The sequence below is a fragment of the Sander vitreus genome, chromosome 3, assembly GCF_031162955.1.
Source record: "Sander vitreus isolate 19-12246 chromosome 3, sanVit1, whole genome shotgun sequence".
NCBI classification, from domain to species: domain Eukaryota; kingdom Metazoa; phylum Chordata; class Actinopteri; order Perciformes; family Percidae; genus Sander; species Sander vitreus.
Window position 1 is genome coordinate 21,762,081 of NC_135857.1, and position 16,394 is coordinate 21,778,474.

The 16,394-nt window shown below is 42.8% G+C and overlaps 2 protein-coding genes across 2 annotated transcripts in view; one reads left to right on the plus strand and one right to left on the minus strand.

Annotated features, from left to right (window-relative positions):
- The first annotated feature begins 250 nt into the window (after positions 1 to 250).
- On the plus strand, positions 251 to 3,673 carry ssr3 (signal sequence receptor, gamma). The gene is made up of 5 exons (XM_078246496.1): positions 251 to 470; positions 1,001 to 1,127; positions 1,577 to 1,675; positions 3,079 to 3,210; positions 3,386 to 3,673. Exons 1-5 carry the CDS (start codon positions 338 to 340, stop codon positions 3,450 to 3,452), a joined length of 558 nt encoding a protein of 185 aa, XP_078102622.1. The 5' UTR covers positions 251 to 337; the 3' UTR covers positions 3,453 to 3,673.
- A 2,002-nt stretch (positions 3,674 to 5,675) lies between these two features.
- kcnab1a (potassium voltage-gated channel subfamily A regulatory beta subunit 1a) overlaps positions 5,676 to 16,394 on the minus strand; it is an 81,228-nt gene continuing 70,509 nt past the window's right edge. Inside the window, exons 9-14 of the mRNA XM_078246497.1 lie at positions 16,210 to 16,295; positions 15,100 to 15,220; positions 14,709 to 14,803; positions 8,815 to 8,935; positions 7,930 to 8,018; positions 5,676 to 7,690 (exon numbers count right to left, since the gene is read on the minus strand). Of these exons, the coding sequence (XP_078102623.1) occupies positions 7,601 to 7,690; positions 7,930 to 8,018; positions 8,815 to 8,935; positions 14,709 to 14,803; positions 15,100 to 15,220; positions 16,210 to 16,295 (602 nt within the window). The 3' untranslated portion in view covers positions 5,676 to 7,600. The remainder of the gene's footprint in view (positions 7,691 to 7,929; positions 8,019 to 8,814; positions 8,936 to 14,708; positions 14,804 to 15,099; positions 15,221 to 16,209; positions 16,296 to 16,394) is intronic.

Sequence of the window (16,394 nt, forward strand, 5' to 3'; positions counted from 1 at the left end):
TTATGGCTTCTTAAAATCTCAGAGATGAATAACTCAAAATTTCAAATTTCAATTTCAAATACAACAAAGAGGAAAGTGAGGAAATATGGGGTTCTGTTTTGGGATCTGCTCCTGTAGTGAGGCGAAAACTAGAGGTGCAGTGTCTTGGTCTTCCTGTGGAGGGCAGCAATAAGCTGAAGCGCCTGGAACACTTAATACATCCACGCTGGAACAAAGAAGAAGAGAGCCGGTGTATTTCCGGGTTTATGCTGACGCGTCCCTCTTCTGCTCATACTCCGACGTGTCAGTCCTCTTGTGTCCGGAGCTGAGCAGCAAACAGGCCGGTCAATCCGCAGACATGGCTCCCAAAGGCAGCAACAAGCAGCAGTCAGAGGAAGACCTTCTCCTCCAGGACTTCAGCAGAAACCTTTCAGCGAAGTCCACCGCTCTCTTTTACGGAAATGCACTCATCGTTTCTGCCATCCCCATCTGTGAGTAACCAGAGAGACTGGAGCAGCTAGCTGATGCTAACTATCGTAGCTAGCTAACACTGGAGGAGTACTTTAGGAAACAACTGACTGAATGATGTGCTTGTCAAGAATGCCCCGAATGAACGTTATTACTACATGACTACTATTACTACATTTTCAAAGACAGAAGAGCATATCACAATATTATTAATAAGAATGGCTGTGATAACCTAAAGGTAGATTGGTGTCTAGATTACTGGGTAACGTTAATAGATTACTGTACTGCCATCTCTGATGTAAAGTGGTTAAATTACTGTAGGTGTAAGTGCAGTTTAGGATTACAGTAATTAACAATATAGTTAGCTAACGTTAGTAGTCTTTGTAATTTATGATTTTTTTTTTCTCATGATCAAAATTAAAAAAAAGATGAACCCAGGACTCTGCATATAGTTATGTTACTAGAGAACACCTGGATTACACGATGTGTTTAACCAACATTATTCATATTTACTGACTTGATTTTCGCCAGTTGATTGACTATATCGTTCTAGGGCTGTTTTGGAGGATTTGGCACATGGACCTTGTCCAGTCTGCAGTTCTGTACGCTGTGATGACTCTGGTCAGCACCTACCTGGTGGCCTTTGCCTACAAGAACGTCAAGTTTGTTCTCAAACACAAGTAAGAAGGAGAAACGCACTACTGCACTGTCGCTGAAGTTTTTCTTTCCTGTACATTAGTTGGATCAGGGGTGCACTTATATTACTGTCCCACAGCTGGTACAGATAACATTTGAATTTGATCAAGTTGATTGACATAGATCTTACGTATAGCACTTATTGGGGAAAACTTTAAAACAAAGTTATAATCTAGTATGCAATATGTCAATACATTTGGTAAACTAAGTACCATATACAACAATGGAAGGGGGGGTTTCTTGTGTTCATAAATCACAAGTTTATTTTTCTTCTTATAAGTCGTTTTCTGTTAGTTTACAGAACTGCTGTGCGCCAAAGTACTTTTTTTTTAAATTTATTTATTTTTTATTTATTTATTTATTTTTTTACAAGCTTGACAATAATCTTTCACAGACTTTTAATGTTTGCAATGTTTCTCTCTTCATCCCCCAGAGTTGCCCAGAAACGCGAGGATGCTGTTTCCAAGGAGGTAACCAGGAAGTTGTCTGAGGCAGACAACCGTAAGATGTCCCGCAAGGAGAAAGACGAGAGGTGAAACACGCATCGTATTGTAAAGCCATACCTCAAATCCAGTGTGTTGTGCTTGACGTATGCACATGTGGTTTCACAATTGCCTTTTAAAGATTGTTTTCAGTGTACTATGTCAGAACATAAATGTGGTGCTGACGTCTGTCTTCAGAGAGCAGTCGCACAGCTGTGCATCGATTTAAAGCCCATAGCAACCATGAAGGCCACTACTAATCATCATCTTTCGAAAAAGAAACAATTTAAAAACATATGGCAGACTTGACAGTCTTCTTAAACATGGGTTACCATTTAAGAGCACCGCATGTTGACTGTTTCAGAATGAAAGCCTGTTGATTCCGTAAAAGTGAAGGGTTCTCTGCAGTGCCCCTTAAGCTAAGTTCCCAGTACATGACTTTCAAAGTCGCCAGTTCGCTTAACTATCCACACTACACAACTTGTTGTCTCCTTTGCACACTACCTGACTAACCACGACGACAGGGGCTCACACACTACTAGATCTTTCACCAGGAGGAATCCCCAAGTCTCCGAACTACGGTTTTGTCACAAAAACAAACGTGAGAAGTGACACGGGAGAGTACAAGAATAAAAGCTACAGTGCAGTGTAAGAAATTAACAATTACTTGATTTAAAAAAAATAAAAAAATAAAGTCTTCAGCCTTGGTTTAAAAGAACCGAGAGTTGCTGTGGACCTGCAGTTTTCTGGGAGTTTGTTCCAGATATGTGGTGCATGAAAACTAAGCGCTGCTTCTCCATGTTTAGTTCTGACTCTGGGGACAGAGAGCCGACCTGAGAGGTCTGGATGGTTCATAATGTAGCATGGTTTTGCCCCTAAACCATTCAGTGCTTTATAAACCAACAGCAGCATTTTGAAATCAAGAAAAATATATAGATCAGAGTGAGTGCTTTTAGGGGGTGCTGTCTTTGTCACACATGGTCACAAAGTAATAGTTTCCACACAGGACTACTTTTTATAGCCTGTTTTCTCTAGGTGCGACAACAACTTTGGTCTGTGTTGCAAATGCAACACATCCAGTAAAGTACAGGTGACCTCCTCCCCCTGGTTCCCTTCAGCCCTTGTCTTGCGCTCTCATTGGCTGTAGCTCCCCGGCAGAGTTCCCGACAGCTATAGCTATTTAGCCTGCTAGATATCTGGAAAGTGTCTGCGGGGCACCAGCGAGCCTCTCGTCTCACTTTTTTCCAACAGTTCACGCATCGTGCTTGATCACGTGTACCCGAGCGCCTACCCAATGCCGGTTTGCCTCCGATATGAGGCTTTTGTTGGGGAGCTCCAAAAGCTGTCAGCAAGCGGAATACCAAGGCTAAAGTCCTGTAGTGGGCACTTGCCATAAGACGCATACTGTGCTGTATTTTTACATGACCATGGAAGTTTTTTTCTGTTTGTCTAGGATCCTGTGGAAGAAGAATGAGGTCGCTGACTACGAGGCCACCACCTTCTCCATCTTCTATAACAACACACTCTTCCTGGTGCTCGTCATCATCGCCTCCTTCTTTCTGCTCAAGAACTTCAACCCCACCGTGTATCCTTTAATCACACTGTACGTCATCAGCACCAACAACATTTGGGATCGATCAAGTTTAACATACTGTTTATCAGTCATCAAATGCTCATCTTTATATATAAGCTGGACGCATTTAGTTGTCATAATCACTCTGCCGATGCTTGTTTTTTGCCTTAACTCCTTATTTTTCCAGCAACTACATTCTGTCCATCAGTGCCTCCTCAGGACTCATCGCTCTGCTGTCCACAGGCTCCAAGTAAAGGAGGAAGAAAAGGGGAATACAAGCTGGAGGGGTGGGATTGGGGAGGAAGTGGGTTAAAGATGGGTATACACTATTTTGTTTTTCACTTGTTAGGAATGGGGTTTAAGGGACCGAAATGTCACGTTTCAACTTCATGAAATTCATGATCAAATGTCTGGAGGGTGTTTCTCCAGGTCTGTCTTCTGTTTTTTCTAACAAATAAAGCAACCAGGTATACTAGTCCTGTTTTTGTTTTGTGTGTCTGTCTGTCTGTGAGCCCTTTTTAATAAAATGAATTTTAGAATAAGCTATAAGCAATTTTGTAATTTGAATAAGTGTATTTTAAGAATATAAAAATACCTGTTATATTGTTAGGAGACAAAAGTGAGACACTGATGTTTCTGTTGTCAATGCATTTATTTGGAATCGCACTTTCATACAGACTATTTACAGAGAAACTACTGTTCAGGAGAGAAATGAGACACTGATGCTTTGCATGTCACCTTTAAAAAGAGAACCAAACTGGATGTCGAAGTCTTTACCATCCACGAATACTGTGTAGTTCCCATACTAATGTAGAAAACATCACTATATTACCTAATATTTTATGAGAATTGATCTTGGTTGGCTTCATACCAGAACAGGAAATCTAGGGTTAAAGATTATGCGTAACATTGCAGGACTTTTCATGTTATCTAAATCAGAGTTGAGAATTTAGCCAGAGGTTAATTGTTTCTAGCTTCGTTCCGTTTTGGCCTTCATCCCCATTGCCAAGAGTGTAAACTTGTTGAAGAGCTCACTCTTCTCTCAGACACTGACAGATTTAGGCCAGTTCCCCTACAAATAAAACTATCAATGCATTACTTTACATTTCATTGGTACCCACATGAATATTGAATTACTTGCTAGCTGTTAAAGACTTGGTGCCCTTTTCTTAAGACAAACTGATGGTTGAAGGAGAAGATAAAAACACTTAACTCTCTGTGACTTAACTGTTCCAGTAAGATTATTTTGGGGAAACAGCCTAAATAAAGGCCAAGATGGAACAAAGCCATTGCCATACACTGTAACAATCTATAGTGTAGGACTAAGTAGACAAGGATGACAATTCCAGGAATAGTTTACTTCATTTCGAGTCAATTTTACAAAAGTTACCTCTATTCAAACTTGTATGTACACTACTGCTTTGTTTTTAAAGGCTTTTGTCCAAATGAGGTTATATTTAATACATAGTGTAGATTAGGCAATCTAATAATATAAGAATCCACATACATATTGTTCTATTCTCACTTTGTTTGTAGGACAGCATCCAAACACCATTTAACACCTCGTAATGAAAGACATCCCAGATATTTTTTCTTCTGTAGTTGCACTCAAGTCAAGGCACTCTGTCGGGTAGAGAAGTCTCCACACACACCGGCAGGCCGCGATCCAACATGGTCACTGACTGGAACTGAGAGGCAGCTTGTTGACTTGCAACCAAACTAAACGTATGTGTTAGTACACATATTGCCACCAAGAGTTAGAGTAAAGGGAATTACACTGATCTGACCTTAAAGGAGACTTAAATAGTTTTTCTGGATGTTTTTTGTTGTTTGCAAACTGCTTGTCATTTGCATTACAATGATGACTAAGAGGAGGTCAGATCTTCTTTATATGTAACACCAAGTCAATGCAAATAGCCATAGGGAAGTCTAGTTTTTATCCCAAAGGCCAGAGAATTAAATTGTCAGCCAAACACTGCTTATTGATGTGTCATTTTTATGTGTGTAACAGCATTTCTGGCTAAAGTCTACATGGGCAGAAATTTCCTTTGATTAAAATCTGGAGGGTGTTTGTGCTACAAGTCAACAAATGTACACCTAGGACAGTAACTTAACTGGAACCTGGCCCACATTTCTGCTGATAAAGTGATGGCTTGTTTTCCAGATGAAAAAGAATCAGAAAAACAACGCATGAAGGCGACATGAACAGTGAGAGCTCAGCTACCTGGTCAGAGATAATGATTCAGGGTCAATGCTTAAGTTTGAACAGAAGCTCATTACTTACAGAAGTTCCTTCTTTGAATAATGCCATTATCAATACAGACTTCATAATCTGACTTCATGATGCAAAAACAAAGAAAATTGACCATTACTCTTCATAAATACTTATATGAAATATCCTTCAGGAGCCAGCAATGTCTTCTGCGACAGTGTAAAGTCAGCCTGGAGGAGGATGGGATGAAAAGTGACTCAAACACTGCAACTAATGCAGTGATTCTATAGAGGAGCAACAAAATAACTCTATTTACATACAACACCTCTATTTACTTATTTATATATTAGCCATACAGTACTGTAAAGTCTTCATATGCATGAGAGGCTTCATGGTTTTGCTATGTTACAAGGTATGCCTTAACATTTTATGTACATGTAACTTTCCCATAGTTCTCAAAACAATATCTCAAAATGTCAAAATAAATGTCTTGTCTATTAACTACTCTAGAATAAATACTGTAATCTTTGCCATATCCCTTGGCTATATGCTTCCATGTGCCATTAACGAGCAATTTTTGATCAGCTAGGAGGCATCCTTTTATTACATAGATATATTATACGCTTAAGTCCTTTTCTGCAAGGTTCATTGAGGCAATCAGCAATGCAGGTTCAGTTCACAGACAGAAAGGGAGTAAAATGTCTCCATAATAAATGCAAACTGAGAGAAAAGTAGTCCACTTCTTTTGCAAAGCGTTATTTCTCTCTTCTATTATCTACTGAAGCAGAGCAGCAGTTCCTGAAAAAGACCACACAGGGGCGACATGCTTCACTCTCTCCCTGAAAGTCCCAATCCCAATGACACTGATGTTCAGGATCCTTCGCTTCACAGGCAGTCACGGACAGTAGACAAGCTTGCAGTATTTTTGATCCAACTCCTTTCTGTTGATTCATTATGTGCTTTGTAGAAAAGTAAAGAGAGGCACACTATAGCTGGAGAAACATGCACCTGCACTCAGGATTTGCAGCCTATAATACCTACTGAATACTATTCTGTCCTAAACTAAATACAGGGTTGAGTACAAATGGTAGGTAGTTTGAAACTAATTCAAGCTAATAGGGAACGGTTCATTGAGGCCTCATTCATAAAGCTTTTTTTAAGAAGTATGAGCATTGTCATTGCTAAACCTCACATTTCATGGGAAAGACATTTTATCCCACGACTTGAGCGTGTACCTCTGACACAAGAGGTGAGAGTATTGAGCTCTTATGGTAATTTTGTTTGCAGCGCTGCATAGCAATTGATGGAAAGCACTGACTAAATGACTGGGGATGTTCATGCAACTAAAGCTTCTTTATGTTTACTTTCGTAAGGAACATAACATGTATAAGTCTAAGGTGTTTGTGTTGATGTATTCAGCTTGTGGTACAGCATTTCTCATGAATAACATATGTGCTCAGTATGAATTTAGTTCTCAAATTAAATTCCTTGTGGGTGGAAGTCTGGACATTTGAGAGGAAGGCTTGAGACCTGAGGGTCTGAGTCATCAGGAGGATGTGGGTTGGAAAAGTGAATAAGTGACATAACCGTTTCACTCAACAACTACTATCAAGGTGCCATTGAGCAAGGCACTTTAATGTAATTAAATACTCCTGCTGTGCTTTTACTACAGCACTGCTCAACTCCCAACTGTAAATGTGCGTGAAGGTGTATCACAAACAATTAGGAGCTGTTCTTGCCATCATGAAATACAATTAATTAATTTAATTAATTGTATTTCTTAATGTTGAGCCGAGATGTAGTGCTCTAGAAGGGCATGGGCAAGACTAAGCTCTGCATAGTTATAGTTAAATGGAGTGGCACTGAAAGGGTTAACACCTTGGTTGGGGGGTGCAAAGTTTCGATTTACTCAGATTTACTAAGTTGCGTTTGAGGCTGCAAAAAGCTGAGTTTGTTAAGCGTCTCTTGGCTGAGCTGGACCGGACCTGAGATGAACCGGGTAGAGCTGATGTGAGCAGGACAATGCTGGGCTTAACAAGGCTGTCTGTTCCAGGCTGAAGTGGGCTGGAGTTGGAGCTGAGTGGGGCCCCCAAGGAGACATAAACGTTGAACGGTGGGTCCATGGTAGCAGTATGGTTAAATAGGTAGGTGAGTAGGTAGGCTGACCTCTCAGGAGTCCACCAGCCTGGTCTAAGAGCGGTAGTCCTTCTTACTGTACGGTCTGTTGCCCAGGATGTGGTCGATTTCAGACACCACATGAGACGTCATCTTAGGGAGGACCTGGGCAAAAGAGAGAGCTAAAATTAATATGCCTGGCAGGAAGGAAGTGAGAAATACAGTGAAGCAAAAGGGAAGAAAAAACTAAAGAAACTTAGATGTATAAAGAGATTCAGATATGGGAAGGCTTTTTAATCAATAAATCGATTGAGCTGGAGGATAGTGGTAGATACTGTACTATGCAGGCAGTAGACCTTAACACAGGTAAAAACAGCTGTGTGCGTGTTTCTGCATGTTCCCACCTGTATGGCCCCAAGGTTCTCAGTGAGCTGTTCAGGGTTGGATGTTCCTAGAAGAACTGAGCTCACTCCTTCATTTCTTAGACACCACGCTGGAGAGAAAGAGAGGTTGATATTCACATAACGGCCACTTGATGGCGCACTGCTGCTTAATATTCTCTTATAACAGACCACAAAAAAAAAAAAACTAAGCTTTTAGTCTTGTCCTCTATTTGCTCTTCCTGGATGCATATGCCATTTTATCACAAAGTCAAAATCCAAGGTTTTTGTTTTGTTTTAGTCCGTTTACTACCAATCGTAAATATTACATTACTGCCGGCCATTTTTCCAAAGTGCACCACAGATTTTTACATGTTTGAATGGATTTACTAGCTCAGACACTCTATTGGTGCAGAATAATTTAGCTGAACACACCAACAGATTTAAAATGTCTGCGTGTCGGTCAGTGACGAACTGGGATCAAAAAACGGCCCTGGCATTTGCAACACACTGGCCCTATTTTTGTCAATAACCTAGCTTGGAAATTAGTAACTCTGCCTTCCGAGTGAATCTTTTCACGCACCTGGCCACAGTACAATCTAGAAATATTTGTGGCTGCATGCATAAAATAACTTATCAAAATTAACCAAAGACATATTATCAGTAGTGGCCCATAGGGGGGAGGCCCTTCTGGCATTTGCCCAAATTCCAGATGGCCAGTCTGTCACTGGTGTCGGTGGAGGAAAAATCCAACCCACAAAACAAACAAGCAAACCCAGACATTGTGTAAAGGATGATGCGAGTTTGGTCTGGCCTCGCATTAAAAAGGTTACTGTCTGATAGCCCTGAGCCGTTCTGTTTCCAAAGCCATGCTTTCACAGTATTTGCTACAAGAAGGTGAAGTCTTACCCACAGCCAGTTGAGGCAGAGTGCAGACCAGCTTCTCTGCAATGTGGTTGAGCTCTTTCAGCTTGGCTTGTTGTTTCCTTCCATCCTCACTTACTATTTTCTCCTTCAACCACTGATACGACTGGTGGGAGAGAAGAGAGGATAGAGATTGAATGAGCGAGTGAGGAAGGGAAAGAGAGGTTATGAGAAAGATAGATTAGACAAAGAAACTAAAAGTAGAGAAATTTCAAATGGCGAGGTATGAATGGAGGTACAGTATATATAAGAGAGAGAAAAAGAACAAGTTAAATAATGAATGAAAGAAAAGTCAAAAGGTTGAGGCTGTGAGAACTATGAGCTATCAATATAAAATGATCAACTGCACGAATAGTTAATCAGCTAAGGGGCTTAAGACATGACATAATTTAATCATATTAATCAATAAAGACAGTTAGTTTTGATCTGCTTCTTATACACGTACACTACCAGAGCCACAGGGATACAAGTTGGGATGGATAACATGACCAAAATGTGAAACTATTTCTTTAAGCAGTACAGTATGGTTTAATGAAGGTGAAACAGTTCATACCTCAACTACAGGGTAAAGTTGATCTTTTTTATTTGTTACAACTGTAAAATGCAATAAAGAAGAATGCCACGAAATGACAAAATAATCAAAACATGATTCAAAGTCATATCCAGTGTAACTTTACTAAATGTTCTAATGTTGTCTAATGTTGTGTTGGACGTGTTGTGTTGTGGTGATTGTTTTCCACAGGGATTCTGGTCCATGTGTTTGTTACAGTTGGCTGCTGGATATCTTCTATTTTAATTCCACAGGTCATGCTTTGGCATGGACCATCAGACCAGGCTGTTGTTTTTACCGCCACTGTCCTCCTTTGCCCCACTGCACCTGCTGCTTACTGTCACAGCCAACTTGCGTCATGGTGCAACGTGTTCATTCTTTAATGGGTCTTCTTGCATCAGCGATGAACAAGACTGTTAATTGACTATTGTGTGTTGCGTGAAGTTTTCTCTCTCTAGACTATCTTTGAAGGAGTTCTATTTCGTTTCTACTGACCGCGAGAGGCGGTGCTTTCAGCACCTGGATATCCATCGCGCGCATGTGCAGGTCGAGTGTTTGTATCAACAAAGTCACCTGTGACCTAGGTGACGTATGCCCTGTGCTACGGCACAAAGGGCAGGCCCACCCAGGAAGTGACCTCTTGCGTCTTCTCGCGTTGGTAAGCAGGTTTTCGAGTTTGTCAGTGACAATGTTTATGACCTGTGTTGACTGCCAGGCCCCTCTTGAGCCAGATGACGGCCACGACAGATGTCCTTCCTGACTTGGCATTGACCACCTACGGCAGGGGCTAACAGAGCTGGCGTGCATGAATTGCGCGTGCCTAAGCCTGGTGGTGCGGTCAGCCAGACTGGCTCAGCTAGGGAGGACCACTGGGGCTCAGTGGCCTCCGCCACACAGGGGCAGTCCTCCACCCCCAAGTCCTCACAAGTGTAGACGGACTGAGAAATGTGAAAATCCTAGTACAGGCAAACGTAAAAAGGTTGCCCTGTCACAAAAGGTGGACAGTTTGACGTCTGAATTTGCACAGATTAAGGCTCTCCTTCAGACATTACAGCCTTCAGGTGCAGGGGCAGGTAGTGGTCTCGCTACAGCCCAACGACGGTCACCACCGCCTCAGTATTATCACCGGCATTCGAAAGCCAGGGGGACGATGTCCTCTCCACTAGGGCTTCGGAAAGCTTAACTCTTGGCCAAGTGGAGTATGTAGAGGAGGTGGGTGATGATGGGGCAGGCCAGGCCTTCAGCTGCTCTCGTCCTGGCTCTCGGCGAAACAGGCAGTGACAGGGAAGGCTCAGAGAGCAGCCAGACATCAGTCAGGCCTATTTTGAAGGTGGCACTAGCGTGCCTTGGTTTAGATGAGGCACTGGTCGTAGTACCTCCTCAGAGTGCATTTTTTAAGATGCCTCCTCAGTCAACAGCTCTCTGTGTCCCACCATCAGCTCCATACATTGAGGAGCTCCAAAGATGCTGGGCAGACCCCAGACGTCTCTCTCACCTTCCGAGTGACTGTAGGGCATTGGCGAACATGGTGGATGCGTCCAGCTACAGCCTAGGCAATATGCCCAATGTAGAACCGGCTGTTGCGGCCCTTGTGCTGTCACCTGACGAAGCACTCAGGCCCGACGCTCGCTGTCCCCGGCCGCAGTGCCGCTTGACTGATGATTCGTCAGGAGCTATGACACGGCGGCACGTATGGGACATATTGGAAATTCTATGTCCCACCTCAACCTAGCCCTGTCCCAGTCACTACGGGACTCAGATGCAGACCCGTCTATTCGGAGGTTAAGTGATGCCTCCCTGCAGGCATTTGCTTACATGAGCAGGGAGCTAGGAAGGCTTATGTCCTCACTGACACTCACTCGACGCCAGATATGGCTGGCCCAGTCTCCGCTTTCGGAGCCATGCAGAAGGGCACTCCATTCCCTTCGGTTGTTCCAGGGGAACTGTTTGGCCCTGCAGCACAACAGGCTCTGGAGCGTAGTGTACAGGTTACACAAGACGGCAGTTTGCAAGTCTGCGCCGTGAATACCCCAGTGGACAGAGGCCCTATTCATCCAGAATTACAGCAGTACCACAGCCAGCCGTCCAGCAGGTGACGCGACGCTCTGGACGAGTTCAGCAGCCCAATCCTGTCCAGCCCCCTCGCTTTCCACAACGGGGCCAGACCTCTGCCCGTCGCCCCTCCAGGCAGAGTAGACAATGATCACACAGTCGTGGCGGTCGGACGCTTCACCAGCCAGCAGCTCAGATGCTGGGAAGCGTTAACATCAGACCCCTGGGTTGTGACGACCCTGTCCCAGGGATACACCATACAATTCCGATGCCGACTGCCAGGATTCCGTGGGGTCAAGATGACCGTGGTCAAGGATCTGACCAAGATCCTGGCCCTACGCCGGGAGATCTGGGCTCTCCTGGAGAAGGGAGCCATAGAGCCGTTAGATACGCATACACAGAACGGTGGCTTCTATTCCATGTACTTCGTCATACCAAAAAAAGATGGGGGCCTCTGCTCCATACTGGACTTGAGGCCTCTCAACAACCGTCTCAAGGTACTAAGATTTCACATGTTGCGCACTATAGAGGTCTTACAGGGCATTCGACAGAACGACTGGTTCACTACCATCGAGCTGAAGGATACGTATTTTCATGTCCCCATTGCACTTCACCACAGGCACTTTCTTCGCTTCGCGTTCGAGGGAAGGGCGTATCAGTTCCGTGTGCTCCCATTTGGGATTTTGCTGGCACCCAGGGTTTTCACCTCTCTGTGAGCTCTGTGAGCCAGCAGTAGTGTGGACCCTCTACCAATGTGCTCTATGCTAATAGGTGGAAGCTTTTTGCCAAGTGGTGGCAAGCTCAAAATCAGGAGCCAACACAATGCTCCATACCGGGTATACTCAGTTTTCTCCAGTCACTCCTTGATCGGGGCCTCGCAGCCTCCACAATCAGGGTGTATATTGCCGCCATCTCATCTATGCACAATAGAGTGGAGGAGGTGACTATGTCTGTGACTATATCAAGTAATTGACAGGAAAAAACATTTTGAAAAAACTAACAATTTGTGCTTTTCTTTCATATGTAATTCATCATTGTCTGTCATTTCTTTCTATAACTGAATCACGAAAACTTTTTTCTTCAAACAAGTGGAAAAATCGGAGGTGTCTGTATCTTGAGCCAAGAAAAAAGAAGCAGGCTTCAACTTGATTTTAGAATAGAGACAAATTATTCTCACTGCACTTGCAGATATGTTCACTTGTTTTAAGAACAAAATAATTTAAAGACTCAAGTCACAAGCAAAAATGAATTAGTAAAAAGGAGATTTCTGCAGTGATCTTGTGCCCAATATATCAATATACAGTCAGGTCCATAAATATTGGGACATCGACACAATTCTAATCTTTTTGGCTCTATACACCACCACAATGGAGTTGAAATGAAACAAACAAGATGTGCTTTAACTGCAGACTTTCAGCTTTAATTTGAGGGTATTTACATCCAAATCAGGTGAACGGTGTAGGAATTACAACAGTTTGTATATGTGCCTCCCACTTTTTAAGGGACCAAAAGTAATGGGACAGATTAACAATCATAAATCAAACTTTCACTTTTTAATACTTGGTTGCAAATCCTTTGCATTCAATTACAGCCTGAAGTCTGGAACGCATAGACATCACCAGACGCTGGGTTTCATCCCTGGTGATGCTCTGCCAGGCATCTACTGCAACTGTCTTCAGTTCCTGCTTGTTCTTGGGGCATTTTCCCTTCAGTTTTGTCTTCAGCAAGTGAAATGCATGCTCAATCGGATTCAGGTCAGGTGATTGACTTGGCCATTGCATAACATTCCACTTCTTTCCCTTAAAAAACTCTTTGGTTGCTTTCGCAGTATGCTTCGGGTCATTGTCCATCTGCACTGTGAAGTGCCGTCCAATGAGTTCTGAAGCATTTGGCTGAATATGAGCAGATAATATTGCCCGAAACACTTCAGAATTCATCCTGCTGCTTTTGTCAGCAGTCACATCAATAAATACAAGAGAACCAGTTCCATTGGCAGCCATACATGCCCACGCCATGACACTACCACCACCATACTTCACTGATGAGGTGGTATGCTTTGGATCATGAGCAGTTCCTTTCCTTCTCCATACTCTTCTCTTCCCATCACTCACAAGTTGATCTTTGTCTCATCTGTCCATAGGATGTTGTTCCAGAAATGTGAAGGCTTTTTAGATGTTGTTTGGCAAACTCTAATCCGGCCTTCCTGTTTTTGAGGCTCACCAATGGTTTACATCTTGTAGTGAACCCTCTGTATTCACTCTGGTGAAGTCTTCTCTTGATTGTTGACTTTGACACACATACACCTACCTCCTGGAGAGTGTTCTTGATCTGGCCAACTGTTGTGAAGGGTGTTTTCTTCACCAGGGAAAGTATTCTTCGGTCATCCACCACAGTTGTTTTCCCGTGGTCTTCCGGGTCTTTTGGTGTTGCTGAGCTCACCGGTGCGTTCTTTCTTTTTAAGAATGTTCCAAACAGTTGATTTGGCCACACCTAATGTTTTTGCTATCTCTCTGATGGGTTTGTTTAGATTTTTCAGCCTAATGATGGCTTGCTTTACTGATAGTGACAGCTCTTTGGATCTCATATTGAGAGTTGACAGCAACAGATTCCAAATGTAAATAGCACACTTGAAATGAACTCTGGACCTTTTATCTGCTCCTTGTAAATGTGATAATGAGGGAATAACACACACCTGGCCATGGAACAGCTGAGCAACCAATTGTCCCATTACTTTTGGTCCCTTAAAAAGTGGGAGGCACATATACAAACTGTTGTAATTCCTACACCGTTCACCTGATTTGGATGTAAATACCCTCAAATTAAAGCTGAAAGTCTGCAGTTAAAGCACATCTTGTTCGTTTCATTTCAACTCCATTGTGGTGGTGTATAGAGCCAAAAAGATTAGAATTGTGTCGATGTCCCAATATTTATGGACCTGACTGTATCTTGGGGACCACTGTCATGAACCACTAGGACGGACAAAGCTGTCTAATGTGGTACTATCTTAGGTAGCACTGATTATCTGTGAAGTCTTGGTCAATTAAAACTTAAAAGGACAGTTACCAAGGATTCCTAATGAAACTGGTCACAGGTCTCATTATTTAGTAGCCCTCCCTGACATTGACACTAATTGAAGTAGTTAGAAGTACTTGTTAAAGATCAAAGCTTTCACTTTGATTCACATGGTCAATTTATTTTGTTAACAGAGCAGAAAACCTTTATGTGTTATACAGTCAGAATGTGAAAAATAATCATGATTACAATCATGATTGCATACCTTCATGGAAGCCCTGGAAGATTCAGGAATGCCATTTTCATATTTTCCTGTGATGATGCCGCATGCCAGCGGTGACCACGTCATTGCCCCGACTCCTGTCACCATGGAGACCATAGAGAGTTAAAGAGGAGGAAGGAAGAGGTGTGGGATAAATGTGAGAACTGTGCCAGGAAAGTGAAAATGTATGAGAAGATAAAAAAAAAAGAATAACTGCAACAGGGAATGAGCAAAACAGAATGATGGAGTTTATTTATCTGTTTAATACCTTCATTTTACTCATCTATGATAAACAGAGCAAGCATGTTCTGATCATAGGACGTTTTTGCTAACTTGTCTTGGCACCAGACATTTCATCAATTGGCATTGATTACCACACACAAGAAGTACTTGCCTATCTTGTGGTAAAGTTCAGGCAGTTGCACTTCTACTTTCTCCCTCTGGAAAAGATGATACTCTGCCTGCTCACACACTGGAGGGATCAGATTAAACTGTCTCGCCACCGAATATGCCTCCTAGAGATTAAAAAAAGGGCGAGAATGAATGGTTGTTATGATGTTGGATCTCACTGCAGCATCATCCTTTTATGTAGTGTTTAATGTAATGCTGCATGAACACACTTGTTTTCTTTTAGGTGAGAATAAAAAAGAATAAAAGGGATGATATTAGGCAAGAGCAGAAGTTAGGAGCCATAGATAGGCATAGGTTAAACTCAGGAAAGAGATGGGAGGGTGTCAATCAGCTTGTGGGAGCGTGCCACAAATTCAAATGCAGGGCTCACAGTAAGTCATCCAATCAATATTCCATATCATAACTCTATGAGGCATCATATTCAAATTTCCTTCTATACCGTTTTATCTGGATTTCAGAGGAAACACACATAAATATGTTGGGCTTGTTGCTTCTTCAAACACTCCCTACACTTTTATTTTGTAGGTCTCCTGCTGTGAAACATGTCAGAATCAGAGAGCAGTAAAAGAGGAGGGAATCTATTCAGCGTAACACAAGGACAATGTCGGTGCAATCACTCCACTTACAAATTACATGTTGCCCTTCTGTGCTGCCACCCACGAAATGCGCCTTGAGCCTGTGTGTATGTGTGTGTACTGTACTGCTGCCTTGTCACATACACTGAGAAGACACGTTTACCCCCCCCACACTTCATTATTGATGCTATCTAAATTACACAGCTTTCATCTGGGCTTGTGTTCTACAAAGATATCTGCTCCATTCCGCCATGATTACAGAGAGAGGATGTCAACACATTGCGCTGTGCTCAGAAGGGGAGGGAGAGGGGAGAATGGATGTTAGGTCCTTGAATGTCACTTTAGGCATGTGTTTATTTCATAACTCTCTGCTGTGGCTTCATAACCCCCGTATATATATTCATTCAGCGGGAGGTGAAACGGGAAGTAGATTGTTTCTGACAGGAAGTGGAAACAGACGGAGGAAACCACAGGGCCTAGAAAAACCTGTACGCTCCTAAAAGCTCTGTGCTGCTTACCATGATCTCCATGGCCGTCCACCGAGACGTCCCCCAGTACATTGCCATGCCTTGGTTGATGACATAGGTCATGGCCCGAACAATCTCTGCAGAGATATACACATGCCCACATCACATCAGTCAGTTGGATCAACAGGGAACAATTTATTGATTGATTCCACCCTGTACATTGCAGACAGTTACAT